The sequence below is a fragment of the Acanthopagrus latus genome, chromosome 8 (genome assembly GCF_904848185.1).
Source record: "Acanthopagrus latus isolate v.2019 chromosome 8, fAcaLat1.1, whole genome shotgun sequence".
Lineage (NCBI taxonomy): Eukaryota > Metazoa > Chordata > Actinopteri > Spariformes > Sparidae > Acanthopagrus > Acanthopagrus latus.
Window position 1 is genome coordinate 5893577 of NC_051046.1, and position 23207 is coordinate 5916783.

The 23207-nt window shown below is 45.4% G+C and overlaps 1 protein-coding gene across 5 annotated transcripts in view; it reads right to left on the minus strand.

Moving 5' to 3' along the window:
• itpr2 (inositol 1,4,5-trisphosphate receptor, type 2) overlaps window positions 1-23207 on the minus strand; it is a 68962-nt gene that overhangs the window by 21076 nt on the left and 24679 nt on the right. For all 5 annotated transcript variants that reach the window (XM_037106622.1, XM_037106621.1, XM_037106623.1 and 2 more), the window contains exons 25-45: window positions 22952-23117; window positions 22485-22652; window positions 21608-21694; window positions 21382-21507; window positions 21146-21268; window positions 20741-20941; window positions 20382-20633; window positions 19868-19993; window positions 19578-19706; window positions 19119-19239; window positions 18850-19031; window positions 18228-18370; window positions 16976-17084; window positions 5293-5413; window positions 4289-4476; window positions 3939-4119; window positions 2935-3191; window positions 2637-2837; window positions 1740-1850; window positions 1247-1342; window positions 416-535 (exon numbers count right to left, since the gene is read on the minus strand). In XM_037106622.1, the coding sequence (XP_036962517.1) occupies window positions 416-535; window positions 1247-1342; window positions 1740-1850; window positions 2637-2837; window positions 2935-3191; window positions 3939-4119; window positions 4289-4476; window positions 5293-5413; window positions 16976-17084; window positions 18228-18370; window positions 18850-19031; window positions 19119-19239; window positions 19578-19706; window positions 19868-19993; window positions 20382-20633; window positions 20741-20941; window positions 21146-21268; window positions 21382-21507; window positions 21608-21694; window positions 22485-22652; window positions 22952-23117 (3208 nt within the window). The remainder of the gene's footprint in view (window positions 1-415; window positions 536-1246; window positions 1343-1739; window positions 1851-2636; window positions 2838-2934; window positions 3192-3938; window positions 4120-4288; window positions 4477-5292; window positions 5414-16975; window positions 17085-18227; window positions 18371-18849; window positions 19032-19118; window positions 19240-19577; window positions 19707-19867; window positions 19994-20381; window positions 20634-20740; window positions 20942-21145; window positions 21269-21381; window positions 21508-21607; window positions 21695-22484; window positions 22653-22951; window positions 23118-23207) is intronic.

Genomic DNA, 23207 nt, shown 5'->3' on the forward strand with positions numbered 1-23207 from the left:
TTGACGTCGATGGATTTAATCACCACGACCCGGATGACTGAGAACCTTCATCAACAACAAACCCATCGCATTTCTTTTCTGCTCACACCCTGGACCAGGCGAGTCACGCTTGTTTTAGTAATACAGCGACTACCGCCGGCTTCACTGAACACCTACGTCTGCTCGACCCGTGCCACATCCTGAAAGCTAATTTTAGAAGAATGTCTGAGCGATCTGCTCGAAGAGGAGAAGTCTTTTTTAGCATTCAACACAGAGGACGCACTGAAGTAACAGCATGGATGTGCACAAACACACAGACACATCAGCCGCTGCAGTGCATGGCCCGGATGTGGGCAGAAGGTCGGACAGACAGAGAGAGAGGAAATACAGTAATTCCTCCGTCACAGACAAAAACAAGCTGAGGCATTTTCATTACCTGGTGGGCCAGGATGTAAATGTTGTGTCCGACGTCTCGGGGCTTGATCTGGTCCCCAACGTTGTCCTCATCCTCCTCACTCTCCAGACCCTGGGCGTAGGCTTCCTTCATTACATCCACCTAATGCACAAAAAAGTGATTAAAAGTTACTTCTACTTACACTGTAGCACTTGTGTCTATGTGTGTCTGTGTGTATTAGAGCTCATACTGAATGATTTTGTAACACTGACATTTAAACGCTGCACAGGCTTTTGTTGCATGTCATTAATATTTGAATATTTGCAGAAATAGATCCAGGTGGCGGCTGCACAGGACTGCTGCACAAAAAAGTCCCAATTTATTGAGAAAAGTAATCATTTCAAAATTAGCAGCTTGTTTTGTTAATCCACCATAACACTCAGTCCATTTTTTCTTTTCTTTTTTTGGCAGTTTAGCCTTTCAAAACAACATTTTACCTGCAGTCAACGCTTCCCCACTTGCTGCACACAAAGAGGACACACACACTCATGTTCACAGGACAGTCTAGCAGCAATCTGACAGCGCCATAGATAACGTTTACATAACCACAATAACAAAAAAAAACCAAAACTATTTCATCTTGAACACTATTATTCTAAATTACGCACATGTTTTCGTACAAAGCAGCTCAGCGCTCCATTTGATCCAGTGAATCTCTTTATTCAAATGGAGGGTTTTGTTGGAAGATTTTTTTATTTTTGTTTTTTTTTTTGAGAGTGAAAAACCTCAACAGAAGCTTTGAATTCAAGAAACATTCGGTGCAGCCATCGAGTGTGTGTGCGTGTGTGTTTGTGCATGCTGACACACACTTACCAGCTCGGTGGGTCTCATCTTGTAGAGAATCTTCTCTGCATTCTCGCTGTCATGGCGGCTCTCCATGATGGCCAGTAGGAGCTTGGAGGCGTTGTTCTGCAACACAAGGCCTCGACGGTAAGATTCGACATTACCGCGTCGACTAACACCTACAGTTATTCAGGAATTAATGACTTGACGGATGCATCTTTGGGGTCGAACTATTTGTCAGTACAGCAGCTGGATATAATGCAAAGCCAACAAACAGGCCATCGCATAGAACAACATGAGCTGCAACACGTTCTCCGAATAAATAAAACACAACACATCATATTGCTTTTATCAAAACATTGCGAGTTTTGGTCAAACTGCCTTCAGCTATCTGTTCCCAGCCACAAACACTAAAGGCGATTATTCCTTTATAGCAAATTGTAAGTATTTCTTTTGTAGCGTGTAAATGGCTGTGAGTCATAGCGAGCGGCCTCTCAGGGCTTTCAGAGCACCTGCTGCTCACCTTGAGCTCCAGCACCAGGTCCAGTCGATGCTTCCCCAGAGGGTTGATGGAGTTCACAATCAGCGCTATAATAATGTCAATGCCATTTGACTCATGCTTGGCTATACACGTCTGGAAAAAAGTAAAGGTTGGAGTGACAGCATGTTAGACAACAATAAAAGAAACAGCAGAGGAGTGTTCAGTAAATATGCCTCCGAACTACAACTGAAACATCGGAGTGAGCCAGATAAGCTGGTTGTATTTCCTAAGCCAGCTTAAATGACCTCTTTCTGCACTGAAATGCTTAATAAGTGTTTAACGCTCATGGGTTTGGTTTTCTGAGAAGGAAAGTCCTGACTGTAACACTTTCTAAGAATGTCACAATACGTCAACTGTGACAAAAGTCTCTTCTTGGTGATTTTGCACCATTTAGTCACATTTTCCATATATTGTATCAGCTCTGAGTCGAGGAGAAGTCACAGGACAAGCTTTTTATCAATATATGACCATAATTTCAGGGTGTCTAGACTCTCATTATACGGTTAAAGGTGCAATATGTGAGTATTTTAGTTGAAATATTCAAAAGTTCCAACGTTATGTGTTGTTTAGCAGAGTTATCCACTGAAGTTAGCATGGTAGCCAGCTAGCCTCATTTCTCCTCTCAACCTCTTCAACCTGCCGTGTCGGTGTCATCCTCAGAGTCAGACTCAAAGTCAGAGTCAGAGTCAGAGTCAGACTCGTCCCTGGCATTTAAAACCTCCTCTTCCTGCCGATCCAAAGCTTCTTGGCTAGCAGTGAAAACAACAACATTCCTTTGGCGGTCTGAGTGACCGGTCCGGACCGCTAGCTGCACAGCTGAGCTAACTAGTTAACGGCAGCAACAGTTAGCTCCAATCCAATCAGTCGTTCCCCCCCTACCTGGTTTTCATGGCAGGGGCCCTGGCAGTACTCTGTGATGGTTTCCAGAGTTTGTCGAACCAGGTCCACATTACTCTCATTTATATAAAGGCCCAGCAGCCCCAGTCCTCCGGTGGTGCTGCCACAGATACAGTCCAAGAACTGAAGAGTCTCGCACACCAGATTGTAGTTTGTCTTGTTGTTCTGGTTGCGCAGAAAGTTCTGGATTCAGAGCAAAAAAAAAGAAAAAGAAAACAATCAGTAGTTGGACTTCAGGTTCAGGTTCTTACTCTCAATCACAAGACGGTGGGCCCAGTACCTGCAGGCCTGAGTTGTGGTTCTCACAGAGCAGCTGCAGGTAACGTAGGATCGGTTTCATGATGGTGATGGCTGGGCTCATCACTTGAGTTTCCTCCAAAGCGTCGTCTATTCCGATTATCTCACTGTTGTGGCCGAGTCCTTCGAGGTCCGGGTCCAGCTCCTTTCTGAAGGCACAGAAGGCCTTTGAGGTCACTGACGAGGCCTCCTTCAGCTGCCCACGCATGTCTTCCCTCATATGAAGGCCCGAGTCTTTCCCTAAAGCGGGCATACAGAGAGAGATTTTATATATATATATATATATATATATATATATATATATATATATATATATATATATATATATATATATATATATATATATATATATATATATATATATAAAAAAACACGTTACGTGTGGCAGAAGATGGGCGGAAGGGAATCTAGTGGAAACATGTGAAAGGTTACTACGATCAATGGCATCCTGACATTCTAGACATGTTTTAAAAGAAAATCAGAGACCCCCCCGGACGAGTGGGGCAAGTATCGAGTGGGGTTCTGTAGCATGAAAGTACCCGATCTTGATACAATGGCCTTTTGATAGGCTTGTGATGTGGGCCGTCACATGGCCTCTGACATGTGACTGCAGCTACAGTCTGCACAGAGGTCGGCCGAGCAACAAGAATCATTCTTGATATTTCTGCCCCCACTATTGTTTCAGCGGGAGGCCGAGCTGAACCCAGCAACGTTACAGGAGAAGCATTAAAGTAATCAAGTTTATATATGAGCCCATTTCATGGCTTTTCGCTCAGTCCAGGTCTGTTTCTATGGAAATGCTCGGCTGTGCTCAGGACACGACCCCGTGAGTTAGTTCACTTTATATAAACCTTCCTCACTCAGAGCCAGCTTCGTTTTCGGCAAGCAGGTTTTGCTAGACGTGTTCTTTTTTTGGAGAAGCCACACAGTGTGTCGGTCGTGATTCAAGCACAGAGCAGTCCGAACGCATCGCGACTCAAACTCTACCTTTCTTGATCCTGATGCTGCTCACGTCGCCGTCGTCGTCCCTTTTCCTGCAGCTGAGCTCAAACATGTTGACGGACACGGTGGCTCGGATCTCCTGCTGGGCCAAACGCATGCGGTCGTAGAAAACCTTGAAGAACCTCTCGGACTTCTTCTGCTTGTACAGCTGGTTGTAGAATGAGTTCTGGGTGGTAGAGAGAGCGTTTATCTACATCAATCTCAATATGAGAGCGTGAGTTTTGTCTGTGCAAAGGCACAGAAAATTATAATATATCAAATTTGTCTGATGTTTTTATCTACAGCAAATAAAAAAAGAGCTGTAACATTTGAGCGTGTGCGTGTGTGTCGCCCACCTGTATCTGTGTGTTTCCTCCCTGCAGGAGGGCGATGCCCAGCAGGATGCTTTCCTCAAACACCCGGTCGTTCTTGGTGTTGACGATGAGGTCAATCACCAGCTCTGACGCCCCAACGTTGTCCAGGAGACACTGGATCTCCACCATGCTACTGCCCGGCTTGTCAGAGTCCAGCATTTGAGAACCTCCTGCAGAGAGTGAATACGAACATTGAACCTGATTGTTCATTACAACATTTTTCACAAACAAATCCAGCTACGAGGACGTTTACGCCGGGCATTAACATTCGTACTGGGTGATCAGATCGAGAACACACTGGGATCCATTCGTTAAGACGGTCTGGGCCGCATATAAATATATTATTTTAGCAGTGTGCATGTGAATATGTCTGTGAACTCAGTACAGCATCGTAGGTGGGAGATAAGTAACGTCTTGTTCAAAGACGGTCGTGGATCCTTCTACTCCTCTTTGAAACCATCTGTCTTCTCAGGCTGAGATGTTCACGTCATAAAACATTAAGTTGTTTCTTTCTCTTAAAAAACTGTCAGTTTGTCGCAGCATTTCATTAATGGTTAATGTGGGAAATGTTACTATTTCTTTGCCACCTGTGGAGAAAGTCCTTAGACACCCTTAAAAAAAAACAAAAAAAACACTTCTGAATTCTTAATCATATCGACTGTATTGTTAATTCGGCAAATTATTTATTCCTCTGTGTCAGGAACATTGTGTCTGTTTGTCCCAGACGTTGAGACGAAGTCTAATTCTAAAGAGTTTAAAACGATTTAAAGCGGTTCATCCGTGATGGAACAGCCTGGACACATGTTAAAGCCAGGTGATCTACAGCCTCTATATTCCACAACAGTCTGGACATAAATACTGTATATGTGTCAAATTGTCAAACAGCATTTTGTCCAAAGAAGCTGCATGATGTCAGCTGATGTTGTCTCCTCTGCAGTGAGCAAGTCATTGCAGCATCGACTGGGTTTATTTGGGGTTCTCACTACCTCCAGATGACGGCTTGACAAAGCCGCCAGATGAGCTGTTTCCACTCCCGAGCTCCGACTTGGAGAGAAGCTTTTGATTTCCAAAGTAGCGTGTGAGCAGAATCTTTCTCAACTCGTTTCCCTGCGGAGACAGAAATCATAATGTTAAATCCATATCACAGTCTAAGAGAGTCCCAGCCTCAAACTAGGAGATTCATATTTTAACACACTGTGGAAAAAAAAAAGGAGCATTTTGTGAACCATAAAAATGACATTAAGAAGAAGGGCGAGCTCACAAGTGTCCTATTCAAGAGAGCGTTTGTGGCGTGGTGTACCCACTGGAGGGAAGCCACCAGATCATCCTAACAAGAGAGCTGAGTGGGTTTCATTTTAACACCTAATAGAATTAATAAATGTCATGTTTCTTGATGGAAGCGGTGGCTTTCAGGGAAACAATGCTCTCATCAGGAAAGAAATCGGGCCGCCTCCTCGCAGAGCGGGACACTAATTGTGGAGTCCAGAAACGAGATGGCAACCAAGACAGAGAAAAGTAGGCTAACCTCAATCATCTTAGGTCTGTTGTAACTTTGAGCTAATCAAAACCTTTTATATGAAATCTTTTATATAGATGGTCCTCTTTCTTTCAGTACACGAAGATACAAACTGGCAGTGAAATAGCTGGAGGGAGACAGGGTGGGCGATGTCATGCAGTAAAGCGCCTCAGGCTGGACTGAAACCCGGACTGAGGGGTTTTCGAAACGTGGCCTGCACTCTACCAGGGCATCCCGATGTTTTCCTTCATCTTGACTTTGAGTCCATAGCAGGAAAAGTTTGCTCTTTGTCCGCTCGCAAAGTTTGATGTCAGAGACGGACAAAACGATTAAAAGAACACACTCACAGAGCATCACACACACTCGAGGATCTGTGCGGGAAAAACTGACAAAAGCAGGCTGCACGTCGCTGTTTGTGTGAGGTGATGTTTTATGTATGCGCACGAAGCAAAGCATTACACAACACGCCCGTCCAACATCCACCTAAAGACTATATTTATTTTCTTTCTATCTCTCACAAGTATCTCTGCGCGTCTCTTGTGACATTTGACGCAGACGAGCAGAAACGAGATTAAAGGATTCGTGGAGATAATCTCCCCGCGGCGGGTTGCGTAATCGACGTGCGCGAGCGACTGACAGGTGGACGGCTCGCACTGTGTCTGAACACCGGGCGACATGTTGGTTGTGCAACAGGAGGGAGGAAGGATGGAATATAGAGAACGTATGGACACTCAGGCTGGTCAACATCCGTTTCTATGTCAACCGAGCAACTCAAAGTGCCCTTGTGTCGATGACTCATCGCCACCGTCATTATTGATCAGCAGAGTGGAGGGGATGGATGTAAAGATGGACAAACAGACTGACTGGAGGGAGGAGCAGCAGGATGAAGGACTGTAAGCGAACCACCTGTGGCTCCCTGGGGAACCGGCCTCCCCTGGGAGGTAAAACACCTGAAAATTACCGGAGCTTTGCTATAAATCCGATCGAGATGCTGATCCACCTCCATGAACACTGTCAAGGCTGCAGTCTGTGGTGTTGTCAGGGCTGAAACAATTCAGTCCACTCATCAATGAATAAATATTCATCAACAATTCTGACAAGTGAATAATTGTTCAATTATTCTGTTGTTTATCAAGTAACCAAACCATACCAAACATCTTCCGGCTTCCACTTTTTCCTCTCTTGTTTTTCATATCATTGTAAATTAAATATTTTATGAGCGTTGCTCGGACAAAACGAGATTTTTTTCGGACGTGACTCTGAATATTAAATATAGCAGTAAAAACAGAATTGCTACGTAACGATATGGTGGAGTAACGGTGTCCTGGGTGGAGGGTGAAGTCACGTTCCTTCCTCGTTCTTTTGGCACTAGTCTGACAATTTCTTCAAATGTTTATAATGCACATTTTTGCCTCCTGTATATAATGCATATACCATATAGTCCTTTCTATATTGTATCTAAATCTTTGTAGTGTTTTTAAGTCTTGTACTTATTGTATGTCTGTATGTCTACCTGCTACTGTCACAAGCGAATTTCCCTGATGTGGGATGAATAAAAGTCTAGCTCACTTTCGACCGCAGTCATTTGTAGGGTGAGAGAGAGACAGTCTTGTTTGGAGTGAAGGTTATTTTGCACTAGTAAACATAAATATGGAACTCCTGTAGAAAGGATTTGAGCTGCCAACAACAAGCTTCCAGGACATCGTATCAGAAGCAGTTCTGCGCATTAGTGTAGAATAAGACATTGCGTATACTGCTGTTGGGGTCTTGCGCATGTACATAGACTTTACAGCTGCTCTACAAAAACGGGCCTAGTGGAGCGAGCTGATGAAATAAACCTGAGGCTCCAAACTGGATTTGTACGCGGGGCAGTTCTGGCCTCAGAAGGTCGATTGAGTCATCCAGGGATCAGAACGTCAGAGGTTTGATCTCTGACCCAGCAAAATGATGCTCAAAATATGTAATTGGATGCACAAATGAGACATTTTTCCCCCTCTACAGTGTGCAATTATCAGCCTCATAATAATTTTGTGTTGGATTTCCAGCACTGCAAATCCTGAACGTTTAATCAGCGCCTTCGGTCAGTGACGAAAGGTTTAGTTTTGCCCTGATAAACATCTGAAAACATCTCCGGGTCACTCAGCAGAACAAAGACAAACCTCTTTTACTAAGCTGAAGAGGTGACTAATGTACAGTCGGGATTAACAGCATCTGAAGCCAGAATATTCTCACGTCTAACTCGCTGCACAAAGAGTTAATCTCAGCTGCCGATCATCGGAACAGTAGAAAGACTAACCAGATGGTTTTGATTAGTTTTTTGTCGAGTTTGAATTGAGTTTCCTGATGATCTGTAACGTGAAACGATGAATTTCGTCAGCAATGACCATGCACCTATGTGGTCCGAGGAGCTGGTGCTCTACTGCGACATCTAGTGGCTGTGAATTCTGCATGTAAATACAGAAAATCAGCTCAGATTAATGATGATCAATAACGACAACTCCTCGTGTCTGCGATACATTTCAAATCCTTTTCCTCTGCTGTGCTTTCGAATAGCACATGAGCATATATCTTCGCCTCTCTGTCCATCTGTACATCCTATTATTGTGACTGCCACCTCTGTTAAAGCGGATGCATACTGCTAATTGGTATTCAGCTCAATATGATTCATTTGTGCAGCTGCCTTCACATTTGACGTCTTACAGTAAATTTCTGGTGCTTTGCAAGCAAGCGAAACTATAATGAAAAAAAGTCACTGACGACAGTATGTTTTCAGCAACACTCCAGACTGCTTGCTGGTAAGAAGAAGAAAAAAAAAAAAAAAAGAAGAAGAGACCGGATCAATGCTTTGACACCGAGAGATCAGACAAATGATGCACCTCCGTGCCTCGCCTCAAAGGCTGCCCAGGTACAGTCCAGCTGAAAAGCCTCAAACGTAAGTGCACCGGCGAGTGAAGATATGGAGGAGCACGTGTAGCCGATGCTCCCTGTGTCAGTAAACACTCCATCTCATCTGCAGTCAGCAGAGACACTTGTCTGCCTGCACTGTCTGGCTGACTGTCTCACAAACACACAGACACACACACATATACACACACATATACACACACACACACACACACACACACACACACACGCGCACACACACTTCTTGAACTGAGGGTGAGCATCTATCGAGCTAGCCTCTCCTGTTTTCCACAAAGCAGCAGCAGACATCAGTGCAACTACAAACCCAGCGCCGCACTCTATAATTCGTCTCGATGCACGCATACTTTGACTGATCGAATCACGTTTGACTCAACATTTTTCCCTTTTTCTGACACAGGACGTGCTGGTGTTGCACTGCTCTCAAACACCAGTGAAAGACGCGCTCAGGCGAGGGGGGAGGAGGGGGGAAGTTGAAAAGGGGGTGACAGGTTTGTGCTCTTGTTTCGCCTCTCTTCTGGGCAATGCAGTCTGCTGGCTAGGTCTGCAGAGAGAGAGAGCTGAGCAGAGGAGAGGAGAGGGGAGGAGAGGAGAGGAGAGGGGAGGAGAGGGGAGGCAGGATGGCGGTAGAGGAGAGTCAGCCCTGCCTGACTCATCTGCTTGCCGCTGCTGCTGCATTGACGAGAAAAAACTCCAGTCAGGTGATGTAAGAGCCACGAGAAAGAAAGAGAGATAGAAATAGAGGCTGAAGAACTGACAGAAGTAAGAGAGGGAGGGAGGGAGGGAGGGAGGGAGGGAAGGAGGGAGGGTTGAGGGGGTGATGGAGGAGAGGAACAAACACAACCTAGCGAGAAAGCAGACAGCCGTGGTGTTTTAAAATGTGCACCGGCACGCCACACTGCGGCTCTGGTGTCCAAGCCGGGGATGAGCTGCTGATCCCCACCTCAAGCAACCTCGCACCCCCTTTTTCTTTCCTCCCTCCCTCCCTCCCTCCCTCCCTCCCTCCCAATCGCAGCTCTGCTGTCGACAGTTCTCCTCAACCCCGGAGAGACATGTGGAAAGAAAAAAAAAAGACTCAAACACCAGCCTGAACTATGCTTCTTTAGGTGGTCTGAAAACTCATGCAGGCAGCGGAGGGCAGCACCAGCTGCGAACCAGACAGACAGAGCCGGGAAACAGGCGGGGGGACGCCGGAGCTGCTCAGGTCAGACAAGGTCGATCAGAGATGAGACTCAGGCCACAGAGGAGGAGGATGCTGCCCAAACAAGGTTCAGATCGGGAGAGCTAATAGTTTTCTTTTCTGTGTTGTTACTTTCTCACACAACAGAAACCTGAGAGGAGTCAGTGTGTGTGTGTATGTGTGTGTGTGTGTCTCTTGTAAACAGTGGGGAGCGCTGATCAAGAACACTGTGACAGAGTACAAGTCGAGCTTCCCCTTGCGAGGGCTGAGCAACATCCAACAACTTTACCATCAGGAAGCAACAATTAGGTCCCAGCAGTCAACTGCAGTCAACACACTTTGTTCAGCGGAGGGTGTTTCAAACTGAAACTCTACCTTGGAACTGTTGTTGTCACTTTCCAGATCATACTGAAACTCAATCTGACCACGCACAGTATGAAACCATGTGTAGCATGTCATCTGATAAAGGCATCGGTCGTCTCTGAGGAGTCAGCTCGGGACTGGAGGGAAAATGAAAAGCTCGGAGCCTTCCGTAATATAAAACGTATCCATGTGTTGTGCAAGGCTTTCTCACCGAGGGGTCGTTTATGAGCAGGACTAAATCATGAAATCAAGATGCACACAGTCACATGATCCTGCTGTTTTAGTGCAGACGCTTTATTTTTCATGATTATGAAGTTGGAGAGTGGAGACGGAGATGTGAGAGGACAGTGAGGTCGTGTCATCTGTATTATATCAGGGAATGTTTTTATAACATTAGAGGAGATTTTTTACTTAGAAATACACACATTCTTCAGCATTTCTAATCCACTTTGTTAATCACGGCACAGTTATTTGAAATCATATCAAAATCACTATCTGGCTAAGTGAAATATCCAAACTGCAGAAGCTGCAAAACGTGTACATCACATCATCAGGATTATCAATACTGTTTAGAGTTCTGATGCAAAACTAATAATTCCTGCTATTAATGCGTCATCCGACAAATGCAATATCCATCAAAACAATAACAATCGGGTTTATTTTAACGGATCTTGGAGCCCTAATTGATGGAATTCTGTATTTTTCCAGCAGAATGATGCTAGCTGGCTAATGCTAATGCAAGCATAAACAAAGCAGATCAGGACAGCTGGCATGGCTGGTCATGTTTTATTGCTTTTATTCCAGACATTCATATTTGACAAATCAAATACTTTGCTTAGCGTGATTTCCAATCATTTCTAAGTCGTGAGAACTTCTAAATTTCCTAGAAGTAAGTAATCTGGCACTGATTAAAGGATATAAAGAAGAATTTATAGGGCAGAGTTTATCGCTCATAAGCTGTCAAGAAATCCCATGAATCAAATCAAATGTGCAGAAAACATGTGTGACTGTGTGTTGGCGGCTTTGACTCGTGACCTTGTGAGTCATGACACAGAGTTAACAACCAGGAGCCACAGTTACAGAGGAACCATTTCTCCTGTTCACCCCAGAGAGAATTATTGTCAATGCTCTTTAATGCTTCCGTGCGAGCCCACGTTAGCCGATGCTTTTCAAATACGGAACATTTCCTGACGCACGGTCACTGCGGATGGCTTTAAACACGAGGCCAACCGTCTATCACAGTACGTGCATCTGAACAAAAAAATAACCCAACACACACTCGTGCGCGGAGAGACACGCATCATGCGCCGTCATTTACAATGTTTTTCAAGCTGCAGCTCCACAACACATGAAATGCTTTTACCCAACAAACAAGCGAATCAGCAAAACAAATTAAGCACACATGTGAGAGCAATTGGTGGGACGGGTTCAGGCAGAGACGAGACCAGCGGCAGCAGCGTAAACAAGCGCTCAGGAAGAGGCCGACCGTCAGCTGCCCGGCTCGCTGTGGAAGTGTTACATGTGATTCACTAACGTCGTTAAGCGCCGATCCAGATTGTTGACTATCTCGCCGGAGATCAGATGGCGAGGCTTGTTTATTTCCTCCGTCTCACTGAGCACGGATACAAGGTGGACAAAAAGATAGAAACACCTCATGATGAAGAAGACCTGCAGGAAATAAACGCAATGCTACCGCTAATGCTTCAAGTCAGCTGGCTGATCAGTTCTTCCGTCCATAACTCAGAGGCTTTTAATTGTTGGTAGAGACATTCATCACCCCCTATAAGGAGGCATTGTAGTAACACCAGCTACCTGTAAAACTAATGACCTTCCCATCAGCCTCAGCAGTAATTCAGATTTGGTGCCATTTAGCAAAGAGTTAGCAAAGTTAGCATTGTGATTCTGGGCGTGAGAGCATGCTGACACTCTCCTCACAGAGCTGCTCGTGTGGCTGCAGACTCTTTGTTCATTTGAGGTGTTGAATCATCTCAACAGTCACTGTTGAGTCTGTAGTGTGTGTGTGTGTGTGTGTGTGTGTGTGTGTGTGTGTGGAGTGTTTTTCCCCTCAGTTGTAGGTGAGCGTCTGCTCTCGACCACCAACACATGCCGTCAAGACTGGAGACTTTTTTCCTTCCTGCTCTTACGTCATTTTCCAGCGTCTGCGACAGATGCAGACGCAATTCCATCTTGATCACAAAAGCCGACATTATCCAGTCGCTGGATCAAACTGAACACGGAGTTACAGCCCCGATGAGCTGAGATCACTATTATTTTCAATAGTTGTGACCATCGCCAAATTATGTAATGTGGCGAGAGGAAAAGTCTTAATCTAATAATGAAGTGGAAAGAGGAACAAAGGTCACACGAACACACAAATAAACACCGACTGAGAGACGTTTAACAGACGAGGAACACTCTCAGAAATGACCACAACGGGTGGTGTCAACAAAGATAATCCGGTCCACTAAACTCCACTCTTTTATGTGCATTAGCTAAATCTAAAGCAGGAAACAATCAATCAGAACACAAGCTGCAATTCACAAGATTCATCCTGTCGCCCGTCATGTGCTCCCCTGAGCACAAGAGTCCTAACTCACATGCGGTCAGATTCGATGACACGGTATGAAGTGTGTCGAAACACTGTTTACAATGACAATTAATCTCATTCATAGCGGCCCCTCGGATGCATGAAGTCGAGGCGTTGCACTATTTTTTTTCACAAGCGGTTTCTCCAGGACGCCTCTTCTCTTCCTCGGGGCCCGAAAGAGTTCGGCAGTCAGTCACCGCGCTGCCGCTCTGAAGGCATTTCTGCACAGGGTACACAGACTTCCTGTGCCCAGTCGCAGCCAGACCAGACAGACAAACAACATGTGCTAATCCCCCGTCGCCATGGAAACCAAAGCATAATACTCCAGTAACAGACACCTGACTGATGGATCAAGGGAAGCGAGGGCAGCGAGGAAGGAAGGGGACGACCTTCTCGGCACACACTCGCTGACTGACACACAGATGACAGATTTTCATACAAACTTGTGTTGTTGTTGTGTTTTTTGGGGTTTTTTTTGGCTTTACATGAACAAGTATGAACCCTTCAAGACAGATAGGTTTGAAAACTCCAACTTTGTGGTTTGACTCAGCACGCTGCATCAGCCTGAATCCAGCCAAAGGTCAAACTGTCCCGAGGGCTCGGCCGGCTCTCTGCCTGACCCGCTCCCTCCGGATGAACCTGAGCCATGTTCCAATACTCCCAGGAGACGACAGACAAACAGGGAAAACCCAGCAGGATGAGCTCACACTGGACGGCCAGCGTGGCGTGCGTGTGTGTGTGTGTGCGTGCATGTGTCTGGTCGAAGCTTTCCGTCTACATGCGTCTGTGTGATGCGCTTAGCATTGAGAGGTTGGTAATCTGTAAATCTGCTTTGCCTTGGGCAGGTGGTGTGAAAGTTGGCAGGCAAGAAGAGAAACGAGAGGGAAGGGAAGCGGGAGGGAGACGGACAGACGGACAGGGAGACGGCGTGTGAATGACAGGGATGAGTGTGAAAGAGAGGAGAGGAAGGAGAGTGTGAGAGTGGTTTATATTACATAACTGGCTTTTTTCAATCCCCGGTAAACAAGACGACACGCTTACGTGTGCGCACACCAGAGCACGTTACACACACACACGCATGCGTGTGTTCGCAGGAGATCGTTTGGAGTGAATAAAAAGGTCGGCTTGGTTTTATTCTGTACTCTTCTCATCATCAACCAATCCCATGACTACAAATAAAAAGAAATCAAAGCGTTATTTAACTTATTCCTCTGTGCCATAAACTTTTATATTAATAACCAGGAGACATGGTGCTTTAACGTGAAAACTCTAGTCAATGCATATCGAGTTAATAGCACATTTCAAAGTGTTTCATGAGGCATTTCGCACTTTTCTTCAGAGGTGGACAGGAAGAATCGAGGCCACAAGGCCGCCACGATGCTCGATGCTTGAATCCAATGACATACGACATCCCGGTGCTTTAAATGCTCATCGCACATCAAATGTTTATTAACCCAGAGATGAAAATAGTCCACGAATGCATAATTAATTCCTGCTCGAGTAGCATTAAAAAAAAATTTTAAAAAAAAATTGATGATTTAAGATGATTTAAGAAATTACGCAGCATTTTTTTTTGTAACTTCTGAATTCAGCAGCAACAAATGTGCTTCAGGCTGAGTATCACAGACACGGTGGGGAGGTGGGAACGTATAGAGAGACGGACTGATGCATTATTGTCTTTTTCATGCAATTTGAAAATCAGACAACTAAAGTAAAACACCAATCTTATCTTTTAAAGACATGGGATGAGATAATTGTTGTATTTTGACACTGTTGTCCTCAGGAAAGCGATATAATTCTATGAACTTGTTATAATATTTGCCTTTAACCACTTATATCAACATTACCGATGATTATTTATTATTTTTCACATAATCAATATCAAGGTATTTGTCTAAAAAAATATTGGGATATTTGATTCTGACATCCAACCCGAGGGATTATGGTACAAATAAAATATTAAGAGGTAACATCAGCAGATACTGTGATAATATTTTAAGGCAGTATCTCACAATTTCAGAGAAGGGATTGAATTTCATTCTGTTTCCTCCAATGTAATGTTTGTACACAGTATCAGTATGCGTGTCTTTTCAGTTTTCCCAGATAAGCCACCCTCACCCAGACGTCTCGGAGGCCAAGTGGGAGCGCAAACATTTATAAAGCTGCCCTTATCTGACAGCCAAAAACAAGTGAAGTGCAGCAGTCAGAGCCAACACGTCTCTGCACTGTGGCTGCTGCGGATCTCTCTCCCTCGCCGGCCCGGTCAGCGCTCCCGGCATGACCCGGGCAAAACAAGAGACCAGGGCCCGGGTGGGAAGAGAGAGACGGACGGAAGAATAACTCGGCTGGGCAGACAGAACGCGATGGACTGAGACAACGCGTGGAGGGGGCAAAGGAGGAAGAGAGAGGCAGTGAGCGGACAGAAGAGTGAGAGTAAGGAGGGAGGGAGGGAGAACATGATGGTCCACGTGACGCTGGCTCAGCCACTGCAGGCTGTTACGTAAGCGCACCCCCTGCCCTGTCTCCTCATAGACTGAGCAGACTCTGCTTCTCTCCAATCCCTCACCCTGCAGCCGCTGCCCACTTTTTTTTTTTCCCTTCCACTCACATGGCTCCTCACATGGCTGCCTCCCTCCCTCCCTCCATCCCTTTCTCTCGCTCTCCTCCACCCACTCGTTGCATCCCAGGGGAGCCACCAACCTCTGCTGCCTATGCTGTCACTCTGTCTCTCTCTCCTTCTGTTTTTTGTCTGTCTGCCTCTCCCTCTCTCATTATTTCCATCAATCGTTTCTCTCTCCCTCCCTCCCTCTTCCTCCTGTGCAGTGAGGCTGCAGCTCCACGCTCAGGGCTACAGGGATATGACAAAGAGAGGCCACAAATACATGCTCGAGCACACTCACGCACACCTACACAAACTGACATTTCACATATCGTTACCGCACTGTCTGGCTTCTCGAATGCGTTGAGCCGCTTTTAAAAAAAAAAAAAAGGAAAAGGGAAAAAAAGAGTGGCTGTTTTTCCACTTTGAATTCCTCTGATCTTGTTCCACACAACTGTTGAATAATTTGCCTTTCGAAAAAGAGACAAAAAAAAAAAGAAAAGAAAAGAAAAGAGAAGAATAACAGCTTGGCTGACTGACACAAAGACGCAAACACACAACAGGGAAAACAAAACGCGGCTTCCTCCGGCAGCTGTACGTGACGCCAGCTGACATGCACCACAGTGAGAAAGGTAGTGAGGGAGGATAAAGACACACACATGCATTGTGTTTCAAACAGCTGATGAGCTGCTGCAAACATCAACAGCCTTCAGTACGTGGCTGCATGAAGCTGCACGTGCCGTTCAGCACAATCAACCGACTTCCTTCGGAGCCGCTGGTGTCTTCCTCCTGAAGTCTTGTTGTCTGTCTGGATCATGTTGTGTGGACTGTATCTCACCACACAGCTGGAACAAACTCTCCTGAACCTTCCAGAGGTGATTTCACACCTCACTTCTTCTTCTTTTCTTTTTTTTTTCTCTCCATACCTTGGCCTCGGCCTCTCTTGCTGTGCACAAACATCCACACACTGCCCTCTCCTACAGTCTCCTCTACCAACTTGTGTCATTCACTTTCCAAGGCCTCTGGCTGAGAGGGGGGTGCAGCAGGAGACGGGCTCCCGCAACACCCCCACCCGCTGCAGTATTGATTTGTTTGTTCAGTGCTTGCCCCCCCTCCTCCTCCTCCTCTTCCTCCGCCTCCTCCTCCTTCCCTTACTTCCTCCCTCCTATTCTCCCTCTCAGTGTGAGTGTGTCCTCAAGTGCCTCCCCGCCTTATGTAACATAGAAAGGCCCACAGCATACTGATGAAGGGGAGTCTGGGCTCTGGGCCGACAGACCTGGGAGAAAACAAGGACTTCGCTGCACTGCTGATAGGAGAGCAGAGCTGCTGACACTTGAGGACGCGGCTGAATCCAATCTAAACTTTCAGATAATTGCACCTAATCAATGTGTTTTCTTACGTGACAGTGAGAGCATTACATTGTCTCGTAGAATCCCCAAATTCTGGCTTTCTGAAAGTGAGAAATGACTGAATGAAAATCACGTCCGGGTCCAATTACTCACAGTCTCCTCGAAGCACTCCTTCTTGTCCAGCATCTCTCGGAGCGTCTGCAGGATCTTGATGCACAGCTTCTCCTCTTTGTCCATTAACTTCTTGGTGTGTTTAATCAGTCTGACAGGGTGACAAGAGAAGTGGCAGATCATTTATGGCCGCGTCCCGCTAATGCAGTCACTGGCTCGCACGTTAAAAACAAAAGCAAATGCTTTTTATTGATCACCACAGGTGAGATCTCCTTTAGTGAGTCTCCAGGGAGGTCAGACAGCAGCAGCAGGGCAACAGCGCCCCCGCAGGTGTGATGACGTATCAAACTCACTTTTTAGGAAATTAGTATTTCTAGTTTGAGTCGTTTGACCAGAGTTCCTTTAAATTCATTTTTTTTCTTTAGTGGTTTTCTTTTCAGCGCATTATACATCTATATACACACAAGTCTAATTCTATTCATTACCTTTTTATTGTATTGTTTATTTTTCACTAATATTTCTGTTTATTGTTATATTGAACTGTCCTTTGGCTGCTGTGATGCACAAATTTCCCCGTTTGCAGGAACAATAACGGAGTTCTGATTCTGACTTTCAAATAAATCCTAGTTACTAGTAGTTATACAATTACAGCAATGGAACGTAACTAAGTAAATTTACTCAGGTAATTGACTCAAGTACAACTATGAGATATATTAAATGGTACTACATTTCTCTGCTAAAGTACATTTTGGATGCAAATATTGTAGTTTTACATCAGAGTGAAAATAAACGCATTTTAAAAAAATAAATAAATAAAACCTTTTCAAAATCATAACTGAGCACTGAGTACAATTTGAATGAATCCTCAAACCTTTCATCTCCAGTTTTATGGTCAGTAAGGTTTGATGTTGTGCTCAACACACATCTTGTTATCATGATATCACATATTCATATCGTGACAACACACACGTAAATACATGTGTGTATAATTTACTGGCTCTGTAACCAAAGTATGTTTCAACATGATCTCTTTATTTTCTACTCTGTATTGCCCTTTTGCAACACTGATTGTTTACAGTACATTATATTACATCTCTCAACGAGCCGTCTTTAAGTTTACAGACACTGAATATCAGCTTTTCTGTCCAAAATCTCAACTCATCCAACTCCAAACCACTACATCAGTCACGCAGCCGCACCGATACTTTAAAATGCGGCCTCGAGGCGTTCAGAGGTTGTGTGTGTGTTCTCCTGTTGTTCCGTACACACTGCAGGGTCGTACACGGCGACTTACTTGGACATGAAAGCTCCGCTCTCGCAGCGTAACCTAGCAGCCTCTGGAAACAGCAGCTCGGGGCTGTGGAGGACGTCCACCAGCACAGAGAACTCAGCCTGAACCTTCGGACTGAACTGCTCCTCCAGAAGAGACACGACTCCCTGCACATCACAGAGAGACGAGGAGAAGGGCTCAAGGAGATTCTGTCCTGGAGAGACTGATGCTAACAACCGTGGGTCAGGTCCATAGATAAATGTATAAACATCTCAAAAACTTTTTCATGCATCACTACGAGCCGAGCAACTTTGCCGATTCCTAAACTTTTCCTCTCAAGCCACCATGATTCTGATCATTTAATTTTTTAAGTGAAATACGTCAACAACTACTGAACGGACTGACATCCGATCGGGTCCAGACATTAACGTCTCCCTCAGGAAAAAAACTCTATTAACTTCGGTGACCCACTGAATTTACATGGAGCACCGTCATCAGGACAAACTTAAAATGTGTCCGACACTTACACACAAAAAAAATAATGACATTCCCATCAGCCTTAGTGGCAAATCAGCAAATGTTAGCATGCCACCATGCTAAACTGAAAGTCTCAGAACTGCCCGCCTTCCTGTGGATTGTTGCTCACCTGCAGCTTCTCGATGATATTCTTGTAGTCGGGGCCGCCCAGGGGCTCCTTGCGAGGTCGTGTGCGTGCAGAGATCCTCCAGTCTTTGGCTGCTCGCTGCACCATGGTGCTGTGAACCTTGAGAGACAAAGTGTTCACCTGACTGTCCAGGTCCACTGGGATGGCTATGGCGCGTGCCTTAGCTGAGGGGAGAAGATGAAGCATCAGACGAGACAGTTTTAAATGTATCTCAATGCCAAAAGGCGGGAGGGCAGAATAGCAACACTCACCGACGTCAGCCAGTGTTTTTATGCAGCTCTCGATGTTCGCCTTCTGAGGTGAGTTGATCCAGGTGCAGCTGTAGATCCTGAAGGACGACTGAAGCAGCTTGATGAAGACAGACTGGTTTGTCTGTGAAAAGAGGAGAGAGAGCGGGGGAATATAGGTTTTTAGGGCATGAGTGCAGAGAAAGACAGACAAATCTGATGGGAACACTTTGAATATTGTCTCTGATAGGAGACATTAGCACAGACTTCTGCAGAAAAACACCTGAAGCGGGTGCTTTAGCTACAAATGTCTGCAATCAAACAAGAAGGATTCAGGCGAAGGTAGATTGGCGCGGGAAGTCGACTGGCTGTCAAATATTTTACTGTAAAGTAGCTAAAAGTTGGCGGAGGACTCAGATGGTTCGATGTGCCCGGAGAGGGAGGCTCACTCACATCACGTCTGTCAGAGGTAGAAAACAATACCTGCAGGTTGGAGTGGTTAACAGAGAACGGCGAGCTGAAGAAACCCTTGACAATGGCCATCACCGTCTCTGTCACATACTTCTCTAGGGCAGCATCGGCGTGGTTGCGGTCTGTCGTAGTGTTGCACACCTGAAATCCAAAAGCAGAACTTGCGAACGAGCTCGACCTCACATCACAGCTCTATCATTTGTCTCTTCACCTGCAGCGTGTGATAGGTAAGTCACGCTGCCTCATTAGGAAAAGTATCAGGCAGACATGTGTGACCTTTAAAAATGTGACATAGCTCTTACTCTGGACATGTCCACCAGGAAGTTGTCGAAGAGCTTCCAGATGTGGTTGGAGGTGTAAATCTCCTTCATTTCAACCTCTGTGTCCACGTAGCAGTGATTCACAAAGTTTACGTAGGCGGTTTTCACCTGGAGGTTAAAGAAAATAAGAAATAAGATGCCTAAAGAGAGATTGTGGCCAAAATATTTACAATACCTTTATTTCTCTGGCACTCTATATAACTCATCTTACTTATCATAAAACAATGGAAGATGCAGATGTGAAGGCAACGAGAAAACAAGAAGTCTAGAGACTCGAAAATGCTAAATGCAAAATATTAAAATATATATTTACAAATAAAAAGAAGAAATAGAAGCAATCAAATCACAACATCACATAAAATCAAGTCTTTGAAAAGGTTTTCAGAAGTGATTTAAGTGATCAATAATTTATCAAAATCAACTCTAAATCAAACCAATGGAGAGAGGCCATGATCGTGTTATTTGTATGAATGCTCTCTGGTGAATCACACCTCACCTCTGGTATACAGTGGACATCCGTCACAACTTTGACGATGTCGTCCAGCGGAAGCAGAGAGTTGCACTTCAGCTCGGTGTAGACGTTCTTGCCCTCCGTGCAGGCGGCCAGCAGCTCCACCAGCGTGTTGTGGTAGGCCAGAGCTCCGTCTTCATCCGTCCGCTCCCTCTCTGAGCCCATCATCTGCAGCAGCACCGGGAAGGAGGAGCGGTCGTTGTAGAACACCAGCACGTCCTCGCCGCCGTTCACCAGCTGGACCCAAAGTGACAGCAACAAGTGCGCTAAATTCTTTCTCTGCTAATACTTCTTATTCTTGGAAGCTGTCATGTGGATTAATGAGACGTGAATGTCGTTCTCACCTCCGTCATCACTTTGTCCTGACACTTCTTCACATACTTCCCGTCGGCTTTCACGATGGTTTCCAGGAACTTGAGGTACTGAACGTGTCTCCCGTGTGTTTCAATGCAGTGGACGAAGTGATGGACCACGCGGTCACTGATCTCGTTGCACAGCTGGTAGTTGTTCATAAAGATGTGACGCATCGTCTCCGCCTCCAGCAACTGGGGAAAAACACAGGAGAAGATCTTTATATCAACAGTGAACTTATTTATTTGTAAAATAGGAAAACAGAAACAAAGAAATCTGGTCCTGCTCATAAAAAACTAGGATAAAATATCGCTTGTTGGGGACCTTGTGCATTTTATTAAAGGCCAAGGCTGCCAGAGACGAACACAAGAAAGAACAGCAATGTCATTTCAATTTACCCCCGGAGTGAGGAAGAGGTTCAGGTGTTTATGTAGCAGAGCTTGGTTCTGTGGGTTTCCTCTGCAGAAATTCTGCAGAAACGTGTGTGCCAGGGTCATGATCTCGTTCATCTTCTCATCGCTCTGTGCGGAGGCAGATCCAAACAAACAAAAGGAGGCATTATGAGAGTGAATGTCAGACAGACAGACAGACAGAGATTTCAGCGCGAGGAGTCATCCGGTTCAACATTACTCACCGTCTCATACGGGATCTGCAGCAGGTCCAGCACCACAGTGTGAGCGCCCATGTTCTTCAGCAGCCTCTGCTGCTGCACACGACTCTTCTTACTGGGATAACACAGCTTACTGAGCCTGAGGAGGATCTGAGCATCACACACACACACACACACACACACATCTATTAGAGACACACTACAAAACAAAGTCTCATAAATAAGCAGGAGATGCAGACACGGAGCTCACCTCTTTAACAATGTTGTAGTTGTTTGCTTTGTTGCTGTCAATTTGAGGCTTGACGTCTCCATCCTGCACCGGGCTCAGCACGACCTCCTGGAAAGAGAAACACGAGAGTAAAAGACATTTTATATTTAAAGGTGCAATATGTAAGGTTAGGCATCATGTTACATTTATACTCAAAACAAAGGGAGAGCAGCAAATTAATAGAATAACTGCTAACTGCTGCTGCTAACTATAGCTACCAGAAACGTGTTAGCTTAGTTAGCTGTGCAGCTTGCAGTCCGGACTCAGAGCTCAAAGTGTTGGTGTTTACACTTGAGATAGCACGCTAACCAGCTAGCCCCGGCTTAACTTTATATTCTGCAACATAATACATCAAAGTCATGATGTCGAAACTGACCTCAACCCTTTTTAACATATTGCACCTTTAAACTTGAAGGCACACATCTATAAAGGTTTATCTCTGGCGTGCGATCACCTCTACATCCAGCCTCTAATCACCAGGCATTCGTCACAGCGCGGTGGGAAACATCCCCGCTCCGATCCTTATCGCCACTATTATTGCATTATTGTAACAATAATCATGTAAAAAAGCACCCTATATGTTACAGGCCGGACTAATAAAAGCTGATTTACAGCAGCTTCCTGTTCTGCCAGATATTATTATTCATTATTCGGCTGCAGTAAGCTAACAAAACAGCTTTGATGAACAACAGAAACAATAAACAAAGAAGCCGTTTACAGTGCAGCTGAGTGACTGACAGGATGCTTACGATAAATATAGTAACTTCATGTGGAGGAAACAAATGTCATTTCACACGAATATCTCAAGTGTGAAGTTTTGCTTTTCGATGGTGGAGGCCACTGAGCGATGGTACAGCACCTCGATGTTCTGCTCTTTGCCCTGCCGGACGCCGAGGTCTTCGCCGTTGTAGACTCCACTCTTCTCCACCCACAGCTCCGACTTCTCCACGGTCAGACGCAGCTGATCCAGGTCTGTCTTGATCTGCTTGTAGTTCTCCACGTCCTGCTCGGACACCAGCAGCTGGACCTGGAAAACACACACACACACACACACACACACACACACACACACACACACTTAATGAGAAATAAACCAGGCTAAGAACAAATGTGTGTGAAAGCAAATCTCTGCCAAGAAGTCTTGCTGCACCACTTTGGGAAGTCAGCGAGTTGTTTAAATGGGAGCTGAGGAAGCTCTTAGCGAGGACAGAACACAGCCGCTGCTGTTCGGCCCTTTGGAGAACCCTCCTAATCCAAACTGATTACATCAACCATGACAAGAATCACTTAGCTCAGGAAGTGCCTAACGCCGCACTCTGTCGCTACCTGTTTGAAGGCCTGCAGCACCTCGGCTCTCTGACTGAAGTGTTTGAAGATGAGCTGCAGCGAGCCGGACACCAGTGGGGGGTAATCCTGCATGATCAGGTGGATCAGGACCCTCAGAAACGTCCGGCCGCCCTCGTCGTCCAGCTCCACCGCACTCAGCTCCGAGCTGGAATCACACAAAGACACACATCAGCACAACACCGGGAGGTTCAGGTTACTTACAGCTTTATTTGGAATAATGCTGGAGTGTATTTTA